Raw genomic sequence first — 23929 nt, 5'->3', positions numbered from 1 at the left:
AAGATGTAATAACATTGTGGGGAAGCATACAGTATGATTAATGCAAGCAGAAACTTTCTATACGTTCTGGAAAAATTCATATGTTCAGTTAACAGCAACAACCACTTCAGCAGAGTAGACAGTTAATCATTCTCAATAATGCTGGATCCAGGAGATATTATTTTCTGACAGGCTGGGCTGCTGGTCCGCATGGTTTTGCTGATACAGCTGCTCCTGCTTGATGCTCTAGAAAGGTTTTTTTGTTTGTTTGTTTGTGGTTTTTTTTTTTTTTTTTTTTTGATTTATAGTTTGAAGTTAAAATTAGCAGAGTTTTAAAAACAACACAAAAGCCCCATGTGTCTTTCTGTCACTATTGCCTTCATTCTGTCCACATCTTGCCATTCTTTTTGCTTGAGTGGCTAGGATCTAGGTTTGGATCCAGAGAAGATGAAAAATAGCCAGGTGGAAATTATTACAAAACTGGACAAGACATTTTAAAGTTATGCAGGAAAAAATGGGAGTTCATAACCCACTTGAATCAAAGTGTGAAATATGATATATCAAGAACTATGTAATGTTTTGAACAACCAACAATAAAAAATTTTAAAAAAAAGTTATGCAGGAAAAAACAATTTTTTTTAATTGCTTTGGTTTCTAGAGTCACTATCAGAATCAGTGAGTAAAGAAAGCAAGACAAACACAAGGATGTTTTTTAGTATTCTATTTGCTTCTCCTGCCACAGCCGCATCCTATTTACTGATGTCTGTATGAAAACAGACCAGGCCTGCTACAGGCCACAAACAAGGTTTCCTTTTATCTGGCACTGCATAGTTCCTAGAAGCAAGGTCCTGATGGAAGAAATCACTCACCAAGGAATTTAGTTTTTGTTGTTTTGTTTTGAAGCATTTCAACCAAACACACACACACACCCTCTATGAGAAAAGATAAGTATTCCTTAAATTCTTCTTCAATGAGGGACATTTTTAAAGTGACAAATTCTTACCTGGCAATTCTGAGCCAGATCACTCTCAATGTTATTAATGTTTTTAATAAAAACGAGTAACCTTAGGAATATAAACAATCCTTTAAAGCCTTTTCCCTTTTTTGGGTATTATTGTAAATACTTGTGCTATCTCAGGGGCAGTGTTGCAAAAAGGCTTCAGACTTTATCCCCATTATAAAGGTTTTGCTTGCTGCAGCTCCCAGGGAGCTGAGCAAACATAATTCAGGTATGTACTTTGTTATCCCAAAACACATTCTCGGTTGGAAATGTAGTTACATCAATTATATCCCACAGATCACTTTTTCAAAGCCTTATTCTATCCTCACTTTTAGCAAATAATTTACTAAAACAATGAAAAAAATGCAAAATGGCATTGGATTTCACCTCTTTTCTCTTTTCAGTCTACTTGAAGAGTAAGGGAAGAGAAGGCCAGGAAATAAATGGGATGAAGGAGGACCAGCGAGACACCTCACTGAATACAGAGAATAAGTATTAGATCTTTGAATAATCTAGAGTTGACATATTAGAGAATCATTTGCCAAAGAAACGGCAAAAAATAAAATTCTGAAAAGAATGCTCCTGCTTCTTTTCACACTTACTAAACAATTCATAGCATATGAATAAAAAAAAATTCTGTTCAGAGATTTTACCCAAAAAGTACTATGTAGGTTTCATTAAGATTCCTGACTATTAAATGCTAATTACTCTCGGTGGCAAAGGAAAATACAAATCAATAGTTAATCACATGTTAAAAGAACAGTAAGTTCTTTGATGTTGTTCTGAAAAGAAGCTTCAGCTGTCTAATTCAAGGGATTTTTTTTTTTTTAAAGAAAAGGAGAAAGAATGAAGCAGGGAAATAACCCTTTTACTAAAGATCAAGAAGCCAACTCAAGTTCAAATTTGAGTCCCACACATCCTGTTTTTCAGATAGACAATCATTTTGACATGTTCTAAATCACATGGCATCTCTGATTGGGAAGGATAGGTGAAGACAGGCCAAATCTAAGAAGGGCTGGAGATCAAATACCAGCTAGCTGCACTCAGAACTTCTTGAGCATTAGCTCAATTAGCTCTGGTATATCATGCTAGAAATTGCTTTCAAGGAACACAGTTCAAAGATCGAGTTTCTCTTTTGCTGTCCATTCACAAATAAGTATTTGCAGAAATTTGACATCCTTTGACATAATTATATAAATAGCACATACAGAATGTCTGTTCAATTTCATAAAGCAAATTTTAATCAAAGTTACACAGATTTCTGAATACTAAGAGCCTGGAGGCTCAAAATAGTGAGAAACATGTTATAATAGTGAGAAATACTATACATGAGTAATCTCTTATCAAACATAAGCATAAGCCTGGCTCTGATTATATTTTTGTATATGAGGGCAACATAAATAGTTTGGTCTTTCTGGAAATTTTAAATCCATTCCTAAACAGAAAAGATATACTCCAGCCTGAGCATTAGATCTCTTAGTCTTCTTGCCCAGTCTTGGCCAAGATCTTAGCATTACTCAACAGCAACTAAAATTTTCAAATCAATTTAAATATCTCTATCCTTGCCAAAACTTTTTATCTACGGAGCTGACTATAAATAATGGTGGGTGATCAGTAAGATTCAAACTGGACCTTCAACTGGGCAATCTCGATGTTATCCGTGGTTTGCATTTTTTAGGGAAAAGAGTTTATGGGTTTGTTCAATTTACTGAACTATGAAACCAAATGAAACGCCTCACCTTGTGATGTCCAAATTCATTCAAAATGCTTCCCAGTTTTCTGGTGTTGCTATGTAATTTTGGGGCAGCAACAGCTGGATGGGGATCCCGCCAATCGATGGACAAGCGGTGATACCAGAGGCGCTGACTTTCCAGAATGTGAGCTGATTTGACACTAGGATCGAAACGATGCACTTCACATCCCTCGTTGGCCATGCTCACCTCAAAATGAGTATCATCGCTTCCCAGCCTGGAGAGGAAGAGGGTAGAAACCAGTTAACAACAACAACAAAATATAGTAAAGCAAACTGTCAGACTACCAGAATGACAGATCCAAGGCCAATTTTCTTAGTCATATCAAACCTTCTCTCTCTCTTTTTTTAAAAAATATGTGTCTAATGAAAACATGAAATAAACTTTCTTTCAAAAAGAAAAAAAAAGTATTACAGCTCAAAGCCTCTGGATAAAAGACAGAGAAATTATCTGCTCAAAACAGACCAGAAAATCAAGTACTTAAACGTGTAGAAGCATAACAGAGTGATTTTTTTTAAAGATGTAAATCATAGTAGCAATGAGACAAAGAAGAATATTCACTAATCTTGAGATTTTGCTCAGAATATGACAAAAATATAGGCCCCATATTAGTTCCTTGAGGAGATTTGCATTCTACTAACGAGGTAATTTGTCTCCATTCTAATGACCCAAGAGCTGTGTATGCAATTTGGCTTAAAGACAACAGCTGTTTTCTTATAAATTTTCTTAGAAATGGTGTGTATTTTAAAACGGTTAAAGAAAAAGGCAAATATATGTGGTTCTACTACATCCAGGACACAAGAAGCAGAAGTGTTTCCTTACCTCAATTCACATCCACAAAGAAAAGAAATCATGAATTAATTAGAATTAAGTACCCAATTGGGTACTTACAACATACTTACAAATATTTGAATTTACTCAGAAATATTTCTTATTTAATGGCATAAGAATCATCACTTTGATTAAAGCACTGATTTGAATGAAATGCATAAAATTAAGCCAGAAAGGGTGATTTTTAAAAAATCGTGATTATGGCTTCTCTGCCCAAAATACTATAATTACATGTGATTTAGGATAGCAAAAATTCACAGGGTATCCACAATACATTGGCCAAACCTGAATCCAGTACAGAAATACTTTATTCTCCTAGATTCCATTTCAGACTATTGCCTAATTTGGAAATACACAAGTTCGTGGGTAAGAATTATTCTCCAGATTTTACTTAATAAACCTTCAATGTAGACATTCTCCACTAGACATTCTTAGTAGTCTTATTGGCCTCATCCTCCCCCTTCACCCTACTGCCACTGGGATCCATGATGTGTCAGTTAAAGAATTAGAGGATTCTCTGATGTCTCTCGATTACAGTTCTTTCAATTCTCTTTGGCTAAAAAAAAAAAAAAAAAAAAAAAAAAAGATTCAATAGTCCTCTCAAACATGCCCATTTCTTCTACTGTGCAATCCTCCCTATTTTCTATTTCCTTATGAATCCACATAGTTCAGACCACTGTTACTCTACCCAAGTTTCCTCCCATACTTTCTATGACCTAATCTGGGGTGGCAGATTGACTCGCTGGCCTTAGTTCTTTACCCCTCCCTCATCCATGCTAAGGCCATGCTCATCTATCCTTTCTGAACCTTGATTTTTTTTGACTTGATCATGTGACTTCCTTTATGGGAGGAAGTAACAATAAACCATTTGTGATCCTAGAAATTGAGTGCTTCTGTTTACTTTCAGGTATCATCACAGTGATAAAAAAATTTGCATTGGATAGCTAGCTGGTCTCAAGAAAATATGAGTTATGAGGAGCACAGACAACCCCAGCTAGCCCCCCAGCCTTCCATAAAAAACAGAACTGCCCTTACCCATTTCATCATGAAATAAATCCTCCCAATTGAGCCCAGCCTGGGTCAGCTGAAGCCCGATGACCTGAAGACATATTAGCAGTAATAAATAACAGTGATATTTAAGCCCCTGAGTTTTAGAGTGATGTGTTACACAGCAATAGCTATTTGATATGCCTGACATTAAGTATGAATCCAAGAGTTTCAGCTAAAACTACAAAGCATTTTTCCTTAACAGATTTGGTTCCATATAGGTGAGAATATTGTAAAAGTTGTCTGTCCCAAATGATTTTTCATCTCATTAAATTTGTTGAGTCTTAGACGGGCAAAGCAGTATTATCATAGGTAAGTTAATAAAAGGACAGTTTTGTATCTGCAATTATGTCAAAATTTACTTGTTAAATACAATTTGCATATAAGCCCTCTAGTGTAAAAATATGCATACTTTCTTTCTCGGAATTTTCAGAATTTTTTTTCAAGCAAACATTTTATACTCTAAAATATATATAAATATTTATACTTAAGTATAAAATTTATAAGTATAAAGCACATATATAATATATTTATATTTATATACCAAATCATATGTATATGTATATATGATTTAAATCAAGACCTAAAAATATCTTAATCATTAAATAAGTCACATACTCTACTATAACTATTTTTTTTGGCAAGGCAAAAAATTATATATTGATATTATCATTTACAATTTAAACTAATTTCTATAGTTAAAAAATAACAAATACACATAGAAAAAAATCAAATGGCACTAAATACATAAGTGAAAAGTAAGTTTTCTACTATGAGAAATTTTAGCCACTAGTTAATCCATAGATTAACATGATTAGTAGTTATTTGTGTATCTTTCCAGAAATTTTCTACACATACACAAGTATCTTCTATTATAAATTATTATAAGAAAACACATATATGGTGGGGGAACTATCTTGCATGATACATTAGATAACATTAAACTATTTATAATTTGTAGTTTTTATTAACTTATGTTACTTTCACTCAATCCTTTTAATCTTAAAATATAAATATGTACTTGTATTGGAAAGAAATATACAACACTTAATTGGCATCTATACTTTTTATTTTTATTTATTTGAAATGGTACTTTTTTAGGCTTAAATTAGTCAAGTTTGTGCTAGAGATAAAAGCAAGAGGAAGAATAAATGGAATATACAAAGGTGTCACAAAATATAGTCCAAAGTAGTAAAACCAAGAGTCAAATCCAATCTGATAGTTCTAAGGCATGTACTCTGTATACTCTATATCACAGCAGGTGAGCACAGGATACAGGTTCATGGAGGGAATATTTATAACCTCAGGAGTATAGAAAATTGTCTGTTACTAGACAGTTAAGCTCCATGAAGAAAAAAGCTTGCTCATTTCTGAATCCCCAGTGCTATGTAGATAAATTATGTTACACAGACTTACAGAATGCTGCTGTGAGTGAAAGAAGACTTTTAGATATGTTCTAAAATTGCCAGAATATACAGCACAATATCCAAACATAGCATATGTGGTGGGCTACATTTTGCTGACTCAATAATGTAAATAAAAATATTTAAAGCGTACTTCTTATGTGCAAGGCACTATATTGAACATAAGGGACAAACAGATAAATTAGTAATGAAGAAAGATTTTTGAACAAATAACTATAATAAAGCAACAACTATTATTTGTAGCAAAGAGTGTACTTAGGGGCTGGGATTGTAGCTCAGTGGTAGAACACATGCCTAGCATGTGAAGCACTGGGTTCAATCTTCAGCACCACATAAAAATAAAATAAAATAAAGGTAGTATGTCATCTATGACTAAAAGTATTTTTTAAAAAGAAGTATTCTTAGTCTATAAGAAAACCATTTTCTGCTGTTATTTAACTGGAAAGATAATTCACTGTTCCTTTTAATTCATACAAATATTTTACTTAACATATATTCCATGAAGCAAGAAGTATAGATCATGTGGCTTCCATCTCAAAGTCTAAGAGAGCTGTTTCATTTTCTGCCATCTTTTCTGTATTGCAGCTATTAGGAAAGGTAAAGGGGAAGCCACGGTCACATCTTTCCTCTTGAGGCTACAGCCTAAAAGTTGCACACATCATCACTCCTACTTATATCCCATTGCTCACACCTACACATGGCCACTTAGAGCTTTAAGGAAGGCAGGAAATGCAGCCATCTGCAGGGTGGCCACATGCCCTGCTGACCTTGGGAGTTCTGCTTCCAAAGGAACAACAAGAGAATAGATACTGGGGGATAATCAGCATTTGCTACATACTTTGAATTAAGACTGCAGCTTTTCCTTTCCATTGGGGTGGTAAAATTGTATAACTCATGATAATAAATATTATTCTGCATACATTACTGGTGGAGTTGGAGGTCACAACAAACTTTTCAGCAAAGAAGGCCATTAAACCTAAGAGCTTGTAATACATTCCACTATTGTCATGTATGTAAAAAATAAGTTTGGGCTGGGGATGTGGCTCAAGCGGTAGCACACTTGCCTGGCAAGCGCAGGGCGCTGGGTTCAATCCTCAGCACCACATAAAGATGTTGTGTCCACTGAAAACTAAATAAATAAATAAATATTAAAAAGTTCTCTCTCTCTCTCTCTCTTTAAAAAAAAAAAAAGTTTAAAAAACTAATACTACATATCTTAAAGAGGAAAAAAAAAAAAACCCTAAGAGCTATTGAAGAAATAGGAAGGAGGCAACTTGATTTTCAATGGTAATGTAGAATATCAGGGTAATCACCTTGGCCATTCTTCTCTGATATCACAGAAACAAACAAGCAAACAACAACAACAACAAAAATAAATAAATAAGGATTCCTGGACATGGTTGTGTGGGTTGTGTACTAAACAATGCTAGGAGGTGCCATTCACTTCAGAATGACCCAGTAATGATTTCCTGGCAGATGGCAGTAAGGCTCTTGGGAGAGGGGTATATTTTCACAAGCTGTACCAGGGTATTCTTTGAACTAGCTTTGGTTGGTGCTAGCAACCACCTACCATTTTATACCACTGAAGGGTAAAAGGGATGGATTGTGGCACTGGGTCAGGTCCTTGGTCACTCTTTTAAAAATATCCTTGAGACCATTAAAGTGAGTGACTTTTATATTCCTTGGAATTAAAAATTCAGAGCTTGAACAGATATGCTCAAGACCATTAGCCAGCAGGGAAATACAAATCAAAACCACAGTGAGATACCCCTTTGTGTTCAATAAGATAAAATAATAGGTGTTGGCAAGGATGTGGAGAAAATAGAACCCTCATAGATCACTGGTGAGAATGTAAAATGGTAAACACCCAAGATATGAAAATATGTCCACTCAAAAACTTCTACATGAATGTTCATCTCAATATTCATAATAACCAAAAAAGCAGAAAAACCCAAATGTTCATCAGCTGATGAGTGGATAAATAGAAGGTGGTATATCCATACAATGGAGTATTATTCAGACATGTAAAAGGAATGGAGGTCAGTACATCCACATGGTACAATGTGGATGAACTTTGAAAATATGATGCTAAGTGAAAGAGAACAGTCACTAAAGGTCATATATCCTATGATTCTATTTACATTAATGTCTAGAATAGGTGAATCTACAGAGACAGAAAACAGAGTAGTGTTTAAAACTGAGGGCTGAGGGGTCAGGAGATGATGGCTGCCAGGGAGATTGGGAGTAACTGCTCTGAGGTATAGGGCTTCTTTTGAGGGATAATGAAATGTTCTAAAATTTTCTGTAGTGGCTAGAATATCATTGGATTATACACTTTAAGTATGTGAATTCTATTTCCATAAAGCTGTTTAAATGTTAAAAAACAGAAACCCAGAGCCGATATAGGGAAAATTTTAAACCCTCATCATTGAAGGAAGAGGGGTTAAAAGAGGTCAGGCAATTACCATTTTCCCAGAGCTTTCAGTACTCGTTCTCCAACCCAATAGGAGCCAGAGAATCTGGCCAAAGGATTATCTTAATCTCCACAATGCTACTATTAATGGGGGAGAAATAGGTTTTGCAAAGCATAAATGACCCATAATAGTGTATGAAATATTTTGTAATTATTTATTTTTGTTAAATAACATGGCAGCAAGCGCTAAGATTTCATCCGAAACATATTCTCAATAAGGACATCATCACTTCTAAGGAGGTGAAATGGATTCTGGGGGAATCTTCCTCTCTTTGCATACAGTGCACAGCTATTATAATTTTGCATAGGCAGATATTCAGTACATCTATGGATTTGCAAGTTCATGGAGGGTGATTAGGGAAAACGATCTAAAAACAGATTTGGGGTGCCCAATTTTCTGATTCCTCCTTCACATTTACTATGCTAACACCATTCCTGCTGTCTTAATTAAACTACCGTAAGACAAAAATGTTTGGCTCTGAAGCTTATTCACTCTTGAAACACTCACAGCAACCGGAAGAGCCAGATTTTCTACATAAAATATTGGCTCTTATTGCCTAAGCATGTGTCACTTATGAAATCTTCTGTCTTATGCGAAGAATTTTATGTCTTGCAAACAAATACTACCACCTACCACAGAACTAAAGAAGAGATGGAGCACCCCCGTGCTATCTCAGTTTTTCCCTTTCACATCCAGCTCTACCCCTAAAATATAATCTTTGACATGAAAAGTAAAATAGGTGATATTTCCCACTTTATCTACTCTCCTCCCCGGCCCTCCCCACCAGTGCCTGAAATCTCTCCTGCACCAAGGACACATGAAGACCTGCAGGGAAGACGCCACCTGAGGTTTCCAGGTGCACAACGTTATCCTCCACATCCACAGCCTCTCCTTATTTCTCTTCTCTTTTCCTTTCCTATAATATTTACCTTTCTTCTCACTCCCTTCCCCTGTCTTCACTGGTCAAAGCCAAAAAGGGATCCTATTTTAACTTTCAATGGAACACCATCAAAGTTCCCTGGACAAAATGTCCTTCACATTAATTCTGGAATAAAACATCTTGACTCCTGGTGAGGAAAATTCACCACCAGAGAGACAGTAGGGGGGACACCTGCTTTAGCTATTGTGGTGGAGGAAAGGCAGATGTAGGGCTGCTGGTCTTTGTTTTCTGACTGCTGTGTCCTCCTTCCAGGAAGGTCACCCCTGCATCTTCAGTTTGTCCGGGAATTACTGGGCCCACAACGGCGTGTTCTTCTTGCTGCCTCACCTTGGGGGTTTGCAGCACATGCCCGCATAGGTAGGGGCCACATGACTCACCACCTGTCCTCCTCACCTATCATGCAACTGTCCCAACACTCCCAGATGCTGGGATAGAGCCCACATTTCCTGCCGCCGCCCTTGATTTTGGGACCACCACTTTGGGTCCAGGTCTTCTCAGCATCAGTTGAGATGTCCTCAGCCAGCTATCTGCTTGAGCCGCCAGCATGTGATTCACCTCAACGGGAGGTGCTTTTCTGGATCCTGATCCTAAGTCACAAGCCAATCAACATTATCACTCATGATCCCAGCATCCTTTTTCAGCCATCAAAAATATTTTCTTTAGTTTCCATCAAATATTGACCCTTCTAGTCTATTCCTTCCTTTTCTCAGTGGAGTTCAAATGCCCTCATCTGCTCTTAACAAAGTTGATTTTGAATGGTAAAAATTGAAAGAAAAGTAAGAAACTACCTTTTTATCTGTACTAATCTGAAACCTGACTATAGATCCATCTTAATCCCACAGTTTTGAAATATAAGAAAAAAAGAAATTTAATGTTTTCCCCTAAAAACAACTTTTCAAGTTTTATTTTACTCAGTGATATGCTTTAAATGAAATTATTCTAGAGTGTAAAATACTAAGTAAAATATAAAGGCATTTCAGAGCAGAAAACAGGACCAAGCTGAGATTTCCAATTTGCATGCAGTACTATGCAATTATTTTTTGACCTACTTTCATACATCTTTAATATGACATAAAATAAACTCTGCTGTCACAACTTCCCATTCTTCCTACAGTCTTAAAGCTGAGCCCAGTGGACTCTCAGGAAAAGAGCTCAATTCTAACCATCTGTCTCAGCAGCTCATCATCTAAACCAAGCCTTCAAATTCAGCGAAGAGCTTCCCTCCCCAGCCTCCTCCCCTCGGGCTGTCATTTACATAGCAAACATGTATTGAGTGCCTACTGTGTGCCAAGCCCCACCAATAGACACCTACAGTATATCTTCATTTTTTTTTTTTTTTAGAGAGAGAGAGAGAGAATTTTTCAATATTTATTTTTTAGTTCTTGGCAGACACAACATCTTTATTTTATTTGTATGTGGTGCTGAGGATCGAGCCCAAGGCCCCACGCATGCCAGGCAAGCGCGCTACCACTTGAGCCACATCCCCAGCCCCAATATATCTTCATTTAACCCCATATGTATCCAATATCTCTAAATTCCTTCTGGATCTTTTCTTCTTTTAATCCACCATGACTAGTAATTCTTGTTTGTTATATTTGATAGCAGTTGTGATCCTTTCTGCATCGGCACCTTTGCAGAGTCCTCCTCATTACCTTTGTCTGTACCTAACCCTGACCACCTATGATTCTGGTTATCTGAATGTACACCATAGAGGTAGGTAATAAAAATCAGAAGTGAGGAACAGACATGTGATATTAGTGTCCCAAGTACTTTTTGAAAAGGACTTCAATGGTCTAGCCTGAGAACCTACATATTTCCTAACAAAGAGTCTTTTGGAAAAGGTGTTTTAGCAGAAATAATTTCTTCCTGCTTTTTCTTTTGAGACACATTATTTGTAAGTTCAGAACCATTTATAAACATACCGATATATTTGATGAAATAACCTCATTTCTTTATGTTCATGCATTTACAAAAAGCTCTCTAGCCAGGTATGGTGGTGCACACCTGTAATCCCAGGTGTGCTACACCATATTCATTCCTTTTCATTCATTTTTCATTCACCATATTCATTGGGAGGCTGAGGAAGGAAGATCATGAATTCAAAGCCAGCCTCAGCAATGTAGCGGAGGTCCTAAACAACTTAGCAAGATCCTGTCTCAAAATCAGAAATAAAAAGGACTGGAGGTGTGGCTCAGTGGTTAAGCACCCTTGGGTTCAATTCCTGGTAACAAAACAAACAACAACACACACACAAAAAAAAAAAAAAAAAAAAAAACCAAACACCTCTAAATTCATTTGTACATATAGGTCACTTTCCACCTGAATAACTGAACATCCATCTTTCTATTTTGACAAAATCACATAGTTTTCATAAGAGTCTCCTTTATTTTTTAAAATGTATAAAACTATACTTAGATTTATCATTGGTTGTTATAGTTTGGATCCCTCAAAGACTCATATGTTACTGTTCCCAATGAAGTAATGTTCGGAGGTAGGGCTTTTAGGACATGATTGGATTATGAGTGCTCTGACCTCATTATTGGATTAATTCCTGTGATTGATTAGTCATTTGAATGAACTATTTGGAAACCATGGAAACTAGAGGCCACAAGGCATGGTTGGAGGAAGGTCACTGGGGGCGTGCCCCGCAAGGATATTTCTTGTTCCTGTCCCCTTTTCCCACCCACTGTCTACTTCCTGGCCGCCATAACCCAAACGGCTTTCTTCTGTCATGCCCTTCCACCATGATGTTCTGCCTCAACTCAGGTGCCAAGTAATGGAGCCAGCTGACTGAAACTATGAGCCAAGATGAACTTTTCCTCCTTTAAGTTGTTTATGTCAGGTATTTTGGTCACAGCAATGAAAAGCTGACTAACTCATTGGAACCAAACATAAAAATCCAATCCAACAGTACCCATTATTCATCTCGGGTCTCTCTTAACCGTGTATAAAATTTCTAACATACTCTCTTTTTCTAGCTATATTCACTAATATTCTCTCTTTATACTTTAAGGTAGTCTAATTCTCACTGGAAACTATTGGTTTCATTAAGAGGGTCATCCTCATGCTGCCAGCTTACTACCAGCAAAATGGGAGAGAAAGTGGCCCTGGTAATTTGCCTATGCCCACAATTTTACAACAGATCAGCCTGAGACAATGGCATATGGCAAAGCATAGCACCTGTATACATTGCAGAGTCAGAATTTTGTGTTGCTGAAAAAGTCATGAATGTCTGCAGGAAAATTTCCTTCTGCTATTTAAAAAAAAAAAAAGTATTTACCCTAAAGAATAGAGGCGGCACTGCTTGCTGCGGATTTGATGAGCTAAGCCAAACCTGTCATCAAGACACACCAACCAGGGCTTCTTTGCAGAGCTGGAGTCAGTAGCCAAGCCGTCTGTACTCATGTGATCACATGCAATCTGTAAGGATTGGAAATCAATATGAATAATTTTAAAATGTTAGATGATAAATGTTAGGTAGAGACTTATTGCTTCCCTGGTCTCTGAAATTCTTAATAGGAGAGTTATGTCCTCCACTTCTCACTATTCCACTCCCCAGGGAACTACATGGCTGCTGTAAAATGTTCAGAGGAATTTCAATTACATACCAGATAATAAGTAACCTCAAGGAAACTCAGAGCAGGTTTGAAGGGAAGTTAAGAACTGCTGTCACCATTTGTCTTGAGAGCAAATCAGAAGCAGAGTTGGGAGTGGTGTCAAGAGGCTTTGCAGAGGTGCATTGGTCTTGGAGAGTGGACAGAAGTTGACAGAGAAGCTCAGACCAAGAAGGATTCCAGACACAGAGGACGGTGCAGACAATGTCCCTACTGTGAGACATGCAATACAACTACAGACACAGACCTCAGAGGGACACTGGCAAGGTTATCTAGTCCTTATTTCAGGCAGATAAGGTGGGGCCACTAAGGTCAGAAAGGCGGCCTGTGTTATCCAAGGTAGACAGTTGATCACAGGTCAAGCGAAATTAATAGGCAGTCCCTGCTGATAAGATGGTATTCTGTGTGATAAGGTGCCCTAATGAGCTTCCTCCTGGGAGAGAAGGGCAAGAGTTCCAGGCAGAAGGCCCTTCCCCAGCTAACCAAAGCATTTCTTTTAACTCATCCATCAAAATTAGATAAGAAAACCAAAAGCAATGTGGGTGTAAGTCAAGCAAAAGTTAGTCTCAAATTCCAAGGGCACATTAAGCAAATGTACTTCATGAGGGATGCTGACTTGTGTTTGAGGCCAGTACAGTTTACATGGCTGAAGCTGTTAGAATGGCCAAGAGATGCACCTTGCTGAGCAGCAGTGTCCCCCTTCCCATTCCTCAAAGCTCGCATAGTTGTCAAGATGCTCCATGACACAGCAGCTCCTGCTGTCACACCAGAGACAATCAGACCACTCCAGACACAAAGGATACTTTCAGGTTTAATTCATTGGAAAATATAACAGCAAGTGATTTTCTTTAGATGATATTCTAAGCTTGCCTAATCTTTTTATTTGACTGATTTTCCAAAGTTCTAATCTAAGAAAAGCATATCATGGGAAGCCTATTCAACTAGTGCAGCAGCTGCTCTGCTTTTGCTCTATGAGGGCTCTAGCAAAATCATCCTGGAGATATTTATCAGCCATTGTGACAGAATCTTCAACGAGGATTTAGGAATCTCAGAGGAAAGCTGAAAAAGCAAAACGCGAGGTGTTCTTTTTCCCTTTCTACTTCTCTCTCTCCGACAACTGTTTAAAGGGGAAAATACCAATACAAAATGGAATTTAATTTTCTCTCAAGCAACTATTACAGAATACATTTATTAACTGAGTGCATTAACATCTTAATTTGTGTAATTCATCTTTACTAGTTTCCCATAGAGAAATGGAAATTATGCTTCTGCTTGCCCCCGCCCCTCCTCTTCCCCACTCACCCACCCAAAGGCAGGGAAGTTTGCTAATCTAATTAATCAGAGCTCAATGTGCTAACCGAGCCCTGATCTTCTAGTGGGCTCATTACCATGCCTGAAACACGGGCATCTTCATTACTGCTCTGCCCCATGCCCTGCATTTAGCAGGAAGCTGATTAGCTCAGGGCAGTTCTGTGTGACCCCACATACCATGCCTTTACCACAGGAGCCTGAGCCATTGCTCCATCTAGGACAGCTTCCTGGAGTGTTTTTTTTTTTTTTTTTTCCTAAAGTGGTAGGATGATTCCCATAGCGATTGTCCTTTGTGGGTGCTTCTCCCTAAGAACCTTCTTAATGACAGATAGGATATGGATGTTCACAGGCCTTTGTATATAGTTCCCTTCTCCACACCATCAAAATCTAACCCTAGCCTCTTCCACAGAGTTTCCTAAGGTGTGGTCCACCTGCATCAGAACCACCTGTGAGGTACTTTTAAATGCAGTTTTCTGGGTCCCACTCCACATCTGCCAAAAAGAACCTTTGAGACTGACACCTGGGAACGTGCATTCTAATAGGCTCCCTGGGCTGATTCTTATGCAGACAGTCCTGCAAGGTTACTGGAAGGTTTGGCCTTTTGTAAAATCCAGGGAAATGTTCCAAATTGGTCTCACATTTGCCTTAGTGAATTAAGGCAAGAAGCTATACGTGGGCCAAGGCTTTCATCTGCAAACAACACCTTTCTGACCTCGCCCCTAACAAAGGGCCAACAGGGTAGGTAGGTACCAACAATTAGTCAAAGGCCTCCAACTGTCAGGTATGAAGGGTCAAGGAGGCTTCGAGATCACCCTGCTCCTCCTTTGTCCATGCCAGGCAACTGGATTTTATCTTATTGAAGATAATACTTTTTCTAATTAAGCATTGCTTCTTATTCTAAGATTTCATCTTGCACAGACATATCCCTGTAAAAGAGAGAGATTCTTTTCCATTCAATCACTCTGATAACGTGCCCTCTTCTTTTTCTTAGCTTTAAAATAAAACACAGGGATTATCTAGTTTTAACCATTTATTAACCATCTCATTGACAGACATGAGCTTTTGAAAACAACTAGGAGTCCTCCATAAATTCTGCTCCTAAAAATTAATTAAATATTGATTTTCTCAAACTTTCTAGTTAAGATTTATGGCCAGGGCTTCAATAAACTCTCTTGCAAGCAAAATAAGTGAGGGCAGCAACTTCAAGCTAAGCTTTAACTCAAGTAATTACGTTCTCTGTCTGCCTAATACCCCTTCTAATTTTAGCTATATAAAGAGAATTAGGCGTGGACAAGGGAAAACAAACTCCAGAAAAGAAATTTCTTGATTTTTTTTTTTAGTTATTTAATTGAAAGGGCTAATTTATTTTCATTTCATTTTGTATCCCAAAAGCTTGAATAGTATTTTTGCCAACTCATAAGTAGAATGCAGAACCCTTAAATCTGGAGACTTTTAGCAAGAATCACTTCAATGATCAACTGTATGTTTATATACAGTCCCATTATTTAAAAGGCTCAAGGGTATTGTATTTCTGTTGTTTTTATTCTGGTGTATGTGTGTGTGTGTGTATGCACATGCAGCAGTAAATATAATAGATGCCATTGTTGTGATGTTGTAAAGTTATAGTCTGAATATTCAGAGCCTGAACTGAACTCAGGTTGTCTTTGTAAGTATATGTGTAGATAATTACATAAATAGATAAATAATAGAAAGAAAAACAGGTCAACTTTAAAATACATATTTTTTTTCTTTTTCTAAGCCACTATTGCTTAGATTCATTTCGCACAGCAAGGCTTGCTTCCTGGAGGCATATGGTTTGGGGGTTGCCATAAAAAGCTATATCTGGAGCCTTCCCTCAGAACAGAGCACTGTATTTATGATTTAACCATTTCTGGTTAGCAGCAGACAGTATCATCATTGACTGTAGAACCCTGCATATAAATCATTATATATATATATATATATGCCTAATTGGACTGAACTTGATGTTTTACACCTTACACAAATACCACATCCTTTGGTGTTTCATTAAAAAAATGAAATATTGAGGCTCTGGAGGCTAAGACAGGAGGATTGCAAGTTCAAAGCTAGCCTAAGCAACTTAGCAAGGCCCTAAGCAACTTAGCAAGACCCTGTCTCAAATTAAAAATAAAAAAGGGCTGGAGATGTGGCTCGGTGGTTAATTACCCCTGGGTTCAATCACTGGTACCAAGGAAGGAAGGAAGAAAGGAACCAAGGTCACTACAGTACACAGTACAGGCCCAGGATCATGCCTATGGCTATCTAATGCTATGCTGTCCTGTGTGCCCTGTGTCTCTATTCCCAAGTTCCCTTGGCCTAGGATGCCTTCTTCATTCATCTGTCCACCCTCCTGTTTACCAGTATGTGTGTGTCGGGGGGGTGGTATTTAGTATTCCAGAGCCTAGCACACTGCTGGCCAGGAGCAGGTGCTCAAATACCTGCTGCATTGATGCATGGATAAATCAAATCAACAATGAACACATCAAATGCCAGTCCTCACTCTAGAAGTTTGAACACGGATTTGAGGGAATTAATTTTCTGTCTTAATTTTGAAAAGCAGCATAAGAGAATGGGGGTGGAATTCACTTTAAGTACTTTCAGAGACTTTTTTTTTCCTAGCCCATTATGACTCACTACTGCTAACTGAATTTTTTTCAGTAACAGTGACTCTAATATTCTGCCAGTTTTACAGAATTTCTTTGTCAAGATGAGCTCTAAATGAGGCATAAGCCACAAAACCAGTCACAAAGCTCTGCATTACATAGGGAAGTGGAGGGAGCAATAGTTAGCAAAAGATTCAGGTAAAGAACCACTTACTGTTATTTCTGATGGCTCCCACCTCCTGGCCTCTTAATAACCTAGAAGTGCATCAGAGCACAGTACTTTGCCTGGATAAAATGGCTCTTGATTATAAAACCAGTGTGTGGTCTAGAATCTTATCTCATTCTTTCTAGAGGATAAAAATCCTTCTAGTGAACTTTGAATAAGTTCAGGACATGCTATTTCAAAATATGCCCAGCTGGTATATTGATTACTCCAAGCTGAAATCATTTAAGTAACTGTAACTTCAGCAAGGAGAATTTGGACTGTTTTTCCTACATGCAGCAAGATATAAAGATTCTTTGGGGAAAGATGTCTTTTCCATACCACGGCCAGAAAAGAGTCTTGATCACCAGAGGCTAGTAATTGGGACTGCAATGTAAAGGAATAAACAAACTATTTAAGGTAATCCCTATCTTCCACCAGCTTTTGCATCTACCATCACTACCTCTTTTGGAAGCATCTTGAGAAACTACTGCCCTATTCCAGATATCCATTTATCCTGTCATTCCTTCACAAGTTTATTGTTCTTTGTCTTAAAGAAAAAAGCATCATGCTTTGGTCATTTTTGGGGATCTTCTATTATGAAGATCCCCGTGTACATGTAAATTTAATAAAACTTTTATGCTTTTCTCTTATTTATCAGCTCCTATATTAATCGGGATCCTAGAACCAGCCAGAGTGCATGTGGGAACCAGAGTGCATGTGGGTGGAGGAGATCTAGCTCTTCCTTACAGCATCAGCAGACAAGTCTCTCTTATTGCACTCATCGAACTGAATAATAAGTATGCACTCATTTATCTGCCTTCACAATTCATTTGTTAGCTCCTTGAGGGCAGAGATTATATTCCCAGGGCCTAATGCAGTTCCTAACATGTTGCAAGTATTCAGAGACCCTTGCTTCATAACAATCCTATTTTCTCTGCACAGGACACAAGATCTCTGCACAAGATCACAGAACTGGGAGAGACATTAGAACCAATTTAATCCAATCTCTATTTTTTTTCAAGCCCGAAAATCAAAGGAAAAGGAAATTGCCCAGGGTTCCAGCATCAGACTACATCACATCAGAGGACATTACTGCTTTTTTTTTTTTTCTTGTCTCTCTCCCCCCCCCCCCCCCCCGAATTTTTCCTCTTTCAGACCATGGCTCATGAGAGGAATCTGAAATGACCATGGCATGCCTCAAGATCATCTTCTAAGTAAATATGCCTTGTATAAGTTAGTTAAGATGCCTTAAAAAGGGAATTTGGAGTCTTACACTCAGTAAATTAATTTTGGAGGGTGAATCCCATCGTTCTCAAATTCAATTTATAAACTTAACACCTCTCCTTTTTCTCTGAGGCCTTTAAGAGCCTTTTAAAGTCATCATTAAGAAGTCTAGCTTCCTATCTTTCATGTAAAGCCAAAGTGTAAAATTAAAATTTCAGTATTTTAATTAAGTCTGCATAAGTCCACCCAATTAACTTGCAGCAGCAAAATAAGATGAAATTATGTAAAGCACGGGGACTAATTCATCATTCCATCATCCACAATTAATTCCACAAGCTTCTAATTCCATGTTTGGGTGACAGGTATTAAAATCTCTATGATTGTCTGACTGCATCATATGAGAAACAGGACTTTATTTTATCCCTAAACCAGCATCTCAAAGACCAAGAAATATATTGCTTCCCACAGATGAAAAAAAAAGGCTTTACTGATAATGAGGTTCAGGAGGAGGAGAAATGTGCCAAGAGCCAGTGGGACGAAGGAAAGAAAAAGAATCCAGGATCCCCAGGCCCAGGCCACCTCCAGACCCTCGGGAAGTCCCCCTGTGCTCAGCTCCCTGGCAGTCAGGGTTCTTAAATTACTAGCACTTCATTGTTCAGGGCTAAGTGTCTCTTGGGCCTAGATCTCCTCTTATATCTGCCTTTTTTCCCAGGATCAGGCAACTTGAGAACGGAAACCTCCTGATTAACGTGTCAAGAGCCATAGACTCCCCTTAATGGACAGTCTTTTCGCCTGCTCGGGGCACTGACTCAGCCTGGAGCTAGGCTGGAGCTGCCACTGTGTGTTAAGTCACTAATAAAGGCTGTTGCTCAGTAATGATTTAAAGTGCTCCGAGGAGAGGGAGACTTTGGATTCATTAACTTCTCATCCTTCTGCCTCAAAGACTCCTCTGCTGTCTTGCCTACTTCATCCCTGGCTGCCAGGTATCTGTGGCAGAGAAGTGAAAAGGCAAATGCTTCCAAAGGCAAACCGAAGCTCGAGCCTCCAGATGATGGTGTTGTTTTGTGACACACATGACTGCCTACTCACAGGGACGAATCTGTCACTTCAAATGGTTTTCCAAAGCAATTTTCTAAAGTGGATCTTTAAAACACTTTGGGATGAATCATTAGAACATTTCAGGTTGATGAGACTCCTGGAGGAAAGAAGATGCCCGAGCAAATGGAAGGCACCTCATCTTCCTCCAAGAGAGTGGATACATTTAAGCAGCAACACCTCAGAAATCAGGTCCCTGTCAAGTCCCTATCAGGAGTCACTCAGAACCTCCCTACCCATCAGGAACTTAGGTTTCAAAGGGGCGATCAATATTTGAGCCTCAAACACAACCTGGGTGGTGCTGATGTATTGCAGGAACCTCAAGGCTTCTTCATCCAGGGACTGAGCAGGGCCTGCCCAAGGCTGGAGCTCTATATGCCACCGGGGACCCTGTGAGAGACAGAGAACATAGTGTGTAAGGAATGAGGAGCATGGCGGGGTGGGGAAGAGTACCAGATATGATCAGGCTGTCATAACAAGCACGTGTGCACGGAGGCAGCAGGGGGGTCATCTGTAGCTGCTGCCATTAAGGCCACATCAGTCACAAGGAGACAAATGAAGCCTGAGAAAGCCCAGTACCAAAGGTAAGCAGAAGACTGCAAGAGCTCGGGGATTGTCTGAGCTTCTGATAAAAAGCAAACTCCACTTGTCCCTTAACTGTGACTTTATGTTATCTGATGCCAATCCCCATTTGGAAGAAAAAATCCCCAATCTACTATGGTTACCTAAGCTTAGAGCTCCCTAAGGGCTAGTTTTTTGTGTTGGCGGTACCCTAAGGCTGGAATCTCATCTTTGTGGGGAACCAACACTCAGGCACTTGGTCATTTTCCTCAGCCCAGGGAGATGGGGTGACGCCACCTAGTGGCTGAGCTCATGCACATGGGGGTGAGAACCCAGGAGCTGTCCCCACCAGGACCAGAATTTTGGCTTTCTAGTACTATGATGTGGCCCTCACCTTTTAGCAAAGAATACAAGGTGCTCTCCCACAATTGGTAGTTTGGGATGAGCCCTAGGGCCCCCTTTTGTACCAAGGATAGGTAGATGAAGGACAGGGGTGGGTGGCAGTGGTTTAGTTCCCACAAAAGTGGGAACTCCTCCAGTCAATAGGACACACAGGTGATGATGTCCTTGCTAGACAGAGCCTGAAGCTCCTCACCTGTAGTTGTCACCACCTGGAGACCTCCAGGAGGCTCACTGTGATTCCAAGGGATGGGAGGGTTCAACCTGCAGGGCAGGGCAGGGTTGTGGGGTCAGGAGAAGCTCCAGCAGCTGGCAGGATGGATGTCCAGCATCAGGGACATCTTCAGGGGTCATGGCACTGGGGTTCCTGCAGAGTGGCCACTTAAACCTCCTTTATGATGAGGAGGGGCACGGGAGGGTTCTGGGGACAAGATAAGGGGAACACTCACATATACACATTGTCCTCTGGGTGGGTGTTGTGACAGCAACTGCCTGTACCCAAAAAAGAAACATCTGCACAGCCTGTCAGTACAAATGTGGTTGGTGGCCCATGAAGGGGGTGGCCTAGGTGACTTGAGGTTAAATTAAAAACAAGAAGTCAGGGAGGAGCGAGCAGGTTCATCAGTGTGAAGCCAGGTGTCTGGGCTCAGGGAAGAGAAATCCTCTTCCATGTGAGGGTCCAAGATACTTGCAAACATTCTGGAAATGATAAAGTGTTGCCCAGGTTAGGCAGCATTAGACACATGTCATCACAGAGTCCCAGAGCCCACAACCTTTGTGACCTCTCGGCCTATGCGCCCTTTGTCATGGCTAAGCACCATGCTCTAGATCCAAAGAGCCTCCCTGGCCTCCTGCAGGCTGCCTTTTTCTCAGGGATCCACAGGCAGGACTGACCTCATAGGCGGGTCCCTGTGCAGGCACAGGAGCGCGGTGCTTGGTTTATCTCTCTGCTGATGCTGCCCTAAAATTCTTCATAATTTTTGAACAAGAGGCCCCGCTTTCTCCTTTTACATTGGGCTCCACAAATTATATAGCCACTCTGCTCCAAGGGGTAGCTTTACTGGGAGGAGAGCCTTGTCTTTTATCTTTCCTGGCCCTCTGAAGGTTGAAGAGGCAGAGACTGGGGTCAGAGAGAGCAAGAGCTAATGTCTTGGCAGAGTATCTTGTGTTCCAGCCCCTTCGTTCTTCTTTCCTTCTCTGAATTAGATGTTGATTACCAATCTCAAACAATATTTATTGAGCATCAGCCATTTTGTGCCAGGCACTGGTAAATACAGGTCTGAATAAAACCTGGACCCTTAAAAAAAGGCACCCCAGTTAGGAGGGGGAGTCAGATATGTACAAAAGAATTTCAATAAGGAAATTTGAAAATATTCAGGAGAGTCATTCTATTCAGGAAACTCTAGACTTCTGAAATCACAAATTATAAATACATTTAAACACAAATGCCTCCTCATTTTTTCTTGGTCACATTCTACCCAGAGGGCCACAGCAGTTGTCACAGCAACACAATGTTCCACAGGCCTGTCAGAGTGGGGTCTAAAAGCCTCCCACGCACTGTCATGGGGCCACTCACAAATGCCCCTAGCATCTGGCCCAGGAGCCTCTTGATGGAAATGATGGAGTTCACATGTCTGGTTTTTCTCTAAATCAGGGGTCAACAAACTTTTTTTCTATCATGGGTCAAATAGCAAATATTTTAAACTTTACAGGCCATACGGATTCTGTTGCAACCCCTCATCCCCTGTCATAGCTCAAACGCAGCCACAGACAGTAAGTAAACAAATGGTCGTGGCTGTGTTCCAATAAAGCTCCATTTATAAAAACAGGCCGCAGACTGGATTTGGCCTGCGAGCTGTAGTTTGCTGACCCCTGCTCCAGTTGATTCTAATTTGGAGGTTGGCTGGCCTAGGAAAGAGCATTTATTTGAAATAATGCAAGGGAGATTGACTGTGATACTTAGATTAAACCAACTTTTTCATCTGGGTGAGTTGGGCAAATATCAGAGTCCCAGCAGGGTACTGGAGACCTGTGAACTGGCTAATTGGGGAGAATTTCACAAAGAGACTACTTACAAAGGGGTGGGCAGGGTTAAGGAAACCAAGAAAGAATAATGCTATACCTGTGGCTGGTAACCCAGAGAGCCTTTACCTGCCCTAGGGAGAACAATACGGAAAGAGCCTTTCACAAAGGAACACAGCCAGTCCATACAGACTGTGTTCTGTCTATCTCACCTGCCAATCCCCTGCCTCCTGCCTTCTGCTGGCCAAACCCAAAGGGAACACAGACCAGAGGGAGGCTGTGGTTGGCTCATGCAGTCATCTTCCCAAGGTTAGAGAAGGAGGAGCAGGGTGGAGATCGGACCTGGTTGGGCAAATAGAAGATCTCCTGGGCAGCTTTCTTTGGAAAGAGGAGGTAAAGTTTGACCAAGGAGTCATTCATTCATTCAGCAGGAATTTGTGCCTTAGGCCAGGCTCTGTGTTATGATTTAATATAGAACATGGCTGTGTCAGCCAATAAACGCAATGAAGTGATCAGGGGCTCTGACAGAAACCTCTATAAGGTACAATAGGGGGCACAAAGAAATTGAGCACCTGAGGATCTTTCTATAATAAATGCCAAAAAATTTACAAATATAGTCCATGGGAAGTAGTCTTCACTACTTCAAAGCTCAAAAGTCAAAGTTCTTTCTAGCACCATTAAAGGGATGCCTTAAGTACAATAGCAGCATTTAACAAGGCTAACACACAAAAGTAAATTCACAGATCAATAACTCTGAATCCATCTGAAGAATCAATATGGTGAAACAATAGAATTACCTTAAGGATCCACAAATACTATCATTTTTGCTATCTGATATTCCTTGGCTCCAGCTGAATGTTGATCACAAAAAAGCCAAACACAGCAGCTGGACCGGTGAATACTATAAGTTGAGGAGTCTCAGATGGGGATCTAATAGAAACATACGACAAATGGATGCTCTCGCTTGATGCTTTGGTTGAGCTGTTTAAAAAACATTTCACATAAAGCACTCTTCTTGTTGGAATCTGTCTGACAGCAATTCATGATTATTTCCCCATGGAAACCACTAGCTTTTACCATCTCTTTCAATTATCATTTGTCTTAATTTTTTAGTGTATACATCAACATTTGCCCTTTCCAAATTCCCACAAACAGAATTCTTTGTGCATCTTCAAACACCAATGGCAGATTTTAACACAAAAGGGCAAAACCCATCTTTTTCTTTAAAAATTTTTTATTATGATGATTTTGACTCAAACAGTTTCTAAATACAGGGTCTACTAAATGTCTATCATCCATGTGTTTCAAGTATCAGGTGGCTATAACAATGCTACCCCATCTCTCCCAGGAGGTAGAAATATGGATTCTCAGTCCTATATGTCCATCAAACTTCCTGTTTACGCAAGTACAACAGCATCTTAGCAGAAG

At 39.5% G+C, this 23929-nt stretch overlaps 1 protein-coding gene across 1 annotated transcript in view; it reads right to left on the bottom strand.

The window, feature by feature from the left end:
* The window catches only part of Mettl24 (methyltransferase like 24), a 106398-nt gene that overhangs the window by 43485 nt on the left and 38984 nt on the right, over window positions 1–23929 (bottom strand). Inside the window, exons 2-4 of the mRNA XM_027928011.2 lie at window positions 19811–19909; window positions 12727–12866; window positions 2719–2947 (exon numbers count right to left, since the gene is read on the bottom strand). Of these exons, the coding sequence (XP_027783812.1) occupies window positions 2719–2947; window positions 12727–12866; window positions 19811–19909 (468 nt within the window). The remainder of the gene's footprint in view (window positions 1–2718; window positions 2948–12726; window positions 12867–19810; window positions 19910–23929) is intronic.

The sequence above is a fragment of the Marmota flaviventris genome, chromosome 6 (genome assembly GCF_047511675.1).
Source record: "Marmota flaviventris isolate mMarFla1 chromosome 6, mMarFla1.hap1, whole genome shotgun sequence".
NCBI lineage: Eukaryota > Metazoa > Chordata > Mammalia > Rodentia > Sciuridae > Marmota > Marmota flaviventris.
The sequence above is the reverse complement of the archived record's forward strand: the minus strand, read 5'-3'. Positions and strand labels throughout refer to the sequence as shown.